Below are 4,390 nucleotides of genomic sequence, written 5' to 3' on the forward strand. Positions count from 1 at the left end.
CGCCTTGCCGCGGGCGGACTGCGCGCTTGAGTTGGCAAAGGTCGCGCCGTTTGGGTTGTTGCACGCACTTGCGCGATTCGTCGGCAAGAAGGGCAGGTCGGCGAAGTGCACACCGGCTCTTTTCGCGGCCGCACGGAAAGACTGTTCCGTGCAAGCAAGCCCGGCACCGCTGACGACGAGGCCTTCAGCGGCACGACCAAACGCGGGGGGGACTCCTGTCACGAAGAAGAGGACGTGAGGCCGGACGTAGTTGGCGTTGGTCTGCGTCTGTAGCGGCGGGACATGGGTCTTGCCCGAGGCGAGCAACGCTTCGAGGTAGTCGGGGTCGGTCCTGGGTACGCCGAAGGCCGCATCGTGTCCGAACTGCCGTGACAGTTTAGGCCGGCCATGCGGCGTAGTGATGCGGAGGCGGTATCCGAGCTGGTCCTGCGGGGACAGCGGGTGAGTGGGCTGCCCTCAGAATTCAGCGAGCGACTGAAAGGACGTACGCCGTGCTGAGACACTCTGCTTCCGATGCCCTTGCGCGCACGCACAGACCCAGTCGCTTCAGTCCGTCCGATCCGAATCGGTCCGCTGGCCGCTACTGCGCTGTCTCGTGCGGAGCGAGCATACTTGCCTGCACCCCGCAAGGCCAAACCGACGTACCCGACCGCTTCTCCGGGCTTGACGGTCTCGCTCATGGCTGACGATGACCGGATGTTAGAGCGACACGACGGCAGCGGCCTGTCAAGGGCCTGTGCGGGTCGCACAGCCAAGTAGATGGCTGCGTTGGCGTTGCCGTTCTGGGCCAGTGGAAGGTGTGACAGGGCGCCGGCCAGATCTGGCGACTCGGGTGGCGCCATGCCGGCGAGGATCTGGAGGACGCGGGCGGCCCCAGGCGCTCGCAGCGAGTCAAGGACGTGGACGACGTGGTTCAGCCCAACGCACTCAATCAACCACACAAGCTCCGAGTTGAGTCGTGTGAGGAGCTCGGGCTGCCGATTGATCTCGAAGGCGCGTTGGAGCAACTGGGTCAGGATGGCGGCCGACGGGCCGGCGGACAGCGACTCCGTGCCAATCGCTTCGAAGCCGTGAGCATGGTTGAGAAAGCGGAGGACCTCGATGATGGATGCTGCGCAGTAGGCGTCAGATCTGGCTCAGAGAGTGGAATGTCAAGGAGAGCGTACTGCTGAGACCGATCGATTGCTTGTGTTGAAACTCAGGTTTATTGTCGGATGAGCTTGTTTTGTCTGCAAGATGAGGAGGTCGGCAAAGGACCGTTGCTCGACTGTCCGAGCCGAGTCTCACCGAGGTTGCTGCGTGCATCAACCTGCTCGCTGTAGCGCTGCCTGAACGCCTTGTCGAGCTTGAGCTGCTCTGTGTGTCCGTCCTCTTGTTCAGTACCGGCTCTGAGGTGTGCCAAGCGGACATGGTCTAACCGTCGCCATTGAGTCGTTCGAATCGCGTCCCGGCAACTGCGCCGAGAGACATATGAGAATCTTCAGTATATGTACAGCACGCGAGGGCCGACAGAGATGCACGCACGCTGGCCACCTTGCTGGAGAACGCGCAGCTCATCGTTGTTGAGGGCGGGCTTGAAGACAGCAGTTGGGAGCGGGAGTGGCGGCGATGATGCATCAGGTTCCTTCTCAAACACGTCACGTTTAGTCCGGAACATGGGTCACGTTTGTGGGCCGCGGGGCTCACGTGGTTGCGCCTCTGCTCTGCCTGAGATTCGGAGCGCTCGAGGACCTTGCCACCCTCGACGTCCGCCGAGCTCTTCCTGACGTCCGCACCTGCGACTCCTTCATCCGTACCGAGCGCAAAGGCCCAGTCCTCCTCGAGTTGAGCAGCAAGTACTTCATTGTTGCTCTGGCTGAAGGCGTCCTTGTCGTATTCAGCATCATGCAGAAGAACGTTGGCGGACCGGCGAAGACTGGGCGGCGGGCAGGGGTGCAGTACAATGTCGGCGAACTCGGGAAACTGTCTCGCCGGGTCGACTGGAGTCCATATCGCCTCGTTGACGGTGTCGTACAGACCAGGGTTGAGAGCCGGCTCGTGGAGCTCGCGCGGCGAGGCAGTGAAATGTCCCTCATAGGGGCGGAAGAAGACGACCAGCGCCGTGCCAGGGCGGACCTGGTTGTGCAGAGGGACGAGCAAGTGATTGAGCTTGGACGACGAGAACCTAAGACGGAGTAGGCGATCTCGCGGGACCGTCGAGAAGAGGTACTGCCTCACTTTGGCGGGCCGAGCGCGGACGCTGGCGCAGTCGACGACAAGTATGTCGCGCTGGAGAACGACGGCGTACGAGCGCAGTGTTGCGAGATCTGTGTAGACGCCCCTGCCTGCGACGAGACGAGCGACTTCATCCATCGAGCGGGGTTGCACGCAGGCGCCGTCCACGAGCATCTCGGGAGCGTCGAACGCTGCGAGACCTTGGTTGCAAAGCTCCTCGTCGGCCAACTGACCCGCCCGCCAGCGCGCAGTCGAACCGTGCAGACGCGAAAGGACTCCCGAAGCACGCGCTCGAAGGTCGCGACGTGTCTCCGAGTCCGACTCGCGGAAAGCATTGGTTGCGAGCGCGTCCGGACAGCAATCTCCGTTGGCGACGGTCGGGCCTGACGGGTACATGCAGAAGCCGGGATCACCGCCGCAAAGACGGAAGGCGAGGTTAAGCGTTGACTCCTTCTGGATGTTGTAGTCCGAGAGAGTGCGGCCGTCCTCGAGCTGCTTGCCGGCGAAGATCAAGCGCTGCTGGTCCGGCGCGAAGGCCTCCTTCTCGCGGATCTTGGCCTTGACGTTGTCGATCGTGTCAGACAACTCGACCTCGAGCGTGATCTGGTGCAAAGCTTAAGTACTCGTCCGCAGGTCCGTGCAGGCAACGTACCGTATTGCCGCCGAGTGTGAGAACGTCGACTGTGAACTTGCTGACATGCGAGCGCCGGCATCCTACCATACGACCGATAGAGCCGCGAGAGCGCCCGAGGTAGACAGGAGGGCGCGGGACTGTGTGAGAGAGACGTGTCAGGTCGACATGGATTAGGCCGACAAGGTCACGAGACAACTTGCCACCGTCCTCGTCGAGCCGCTGCCTCACGCGACCGAGACTGGGGTACCTCCTATTCGGCGGGCGGGCGCCGCTGCGGGCCAGGCGCTCTTCCACCGAGCCCAGCAGCTGCTGCAGTGCGCGGACGTTCGTTTGCCAGAAGCAGGACTTCCAGGCAAAGCAGGCCATGGGCTTCAGCAGTGCGTTGCGCGTTCCACCTGCCCACTTGCATACAGACTGACAGCGTCAGGGTCTGCAGTTTCTCTCATTGAGGTTTTGCGGTTCCTCGACTACAAGCACCGTTTTGAGAGCGTCGGCACCAAGCAGCCTTGTCCCACCAGCACGCCGTCCGCTACGCTCGTTGAGCTCCTCGACAAGGCTGGACAGTCAACAAGCAGCCCGAGCTGATCACTCGCCTCAATTCAGAAGCGCTCTGGCTTGCCGAGTGCATTGGTCTCGACAACGTCGTCTGCGTCCTTGACACATTGCGCACGCCTGGCGCCTCTCGCGTCCTCAAGATCCTGGCGGGACATGCCCCGTCGGACGGCTTTGATGAGGTCTACCGGCGGTTGCCCGTTGCTCAGAACAGCAACGGCAACACCGGCATCTATATTGCCGTGCGCCACGCACGAGCGCTCGACGGGCCTCTGCCGACCCGCGAATCGGGGATTCGCTCCGCTTCGGCTACGGGCGAGACCGTCAAGCCCGGACAGGCCGTGGGGTATGTCGGGTCTGCCCTGCGCGGCGCCAGCTTGTACGCCTGCAGCGCGCGTCTTGCCACCAAAACCGCCAACGCACCCGTGCAAGTGGGGCAGACGGAGCCGACTGCTGTCAGGCAAGCTCAGAAGGGCGTGGGCAGTCGTGTGGCGCAGCATGGCGTGCGTACCTTTTCAAGGGTTGCGATTGACCACGAATTGATGTCCCAGCAACCTGTAGGACCAACAAGGATACCGCCTGCGCATCACAAAGCCCGCCAACGGCCAGCCGAAGCTCTGTCGTCAATTTGGCCACGACGCAGCCTTTGGAGTCCCTCGGAGCAACGCCAAGGACCTCAAGTCTCTCCTCCACGACAGAGCGGCATATGTGCCGCCGGTCAAGCTGCAGACCAACAACAACTACAAGCCGCTGTGCCTCCTGTTCTACGCGACGGGTGTCCCGCCTGCCTTTGGTTGCGCCACAGAAGGACTCGTGGTGAGCGGTGCGGGTCTCGCTTGCCTCGAGCCTTCGTTCCGCGCTGCGGCAACCCGCGCCTGTGTGCAGTTCGCCGCCCTGCCCTTCTTGCCGACAAATTGCGCAAGCGCTCTTGACGACCCAAACGGTGCAACTTTTGCCAACTCGAACGCGCAGTCCGCCCGCGGCAAGGCA

At 62.6% G+C, this 4,390-nt stretch overlaps 2 protein-coding genes across 2 annotated transcripts; one reads left to right on the forward strand and one right to left on the reverse strand.

Moving 5' to 3' along the window:
• Nucleotides 1-194: 194 nt before the first annotated feature.
• Nucleotides 195-2,935, reverse strand: JCM10292_000334 (uncharacterized protein; the record flags this gene model as incomplete). The annotated part of the gene is made up of 8 exons (XM_076653005.1): nucleotides 195-426; nucleotides 750-1,111; nucleotides 1,167-1,229; nucleotides 1,288-1,356; nucleotides 1,419-1,454; nucleotides 1,525-1,627; nucleotides 1,687-2,817; nucleotides 2,867-2,935. Coding segments are annotated over 8 exons (2,065 nt in total), but the record flags the coding sequence as incomplete, so codon positions are not given.
• A 277-nt stretch (nucleotides 2,936-3,212) lies between these two features.
• JCM10292_000335 (uncharacterized protein) lies at nucleotides 3,213-4,216 on the forward strand (the record flags this gene model as incomplete). The annotated part of the gene is made up of 3 exons (XM_076653006.1): nucleotides 3,213-3,225; nucleotides 3,452-3,903; nucleotides 3,962-4,216. Coding segments are annotated over 3 exons (720 nt in total), but the record flags the coding sequence as incomplete, so codon positions are not given.
• Between the last annotated feature and the right edge of the window lie 174 nt (nucleotides 4,217-4,390).

Source organism: Rhodotorula paludigena (genome assembly GCF_050403205.1).
Source record: "Rhodotorula paludigena JCM10292 DNA, Rt_paludigena_JCM10292v1_ctg125, whole genome shotgun sequence".
Classification (NCBI taxonomy): Eukaryota; Fungi; Basidiomycota; class Microbotryomycetes; order Sporidiobolales; family Sporidiobolaceae; genus Rhodotorula; species Rhodotorula paludigena.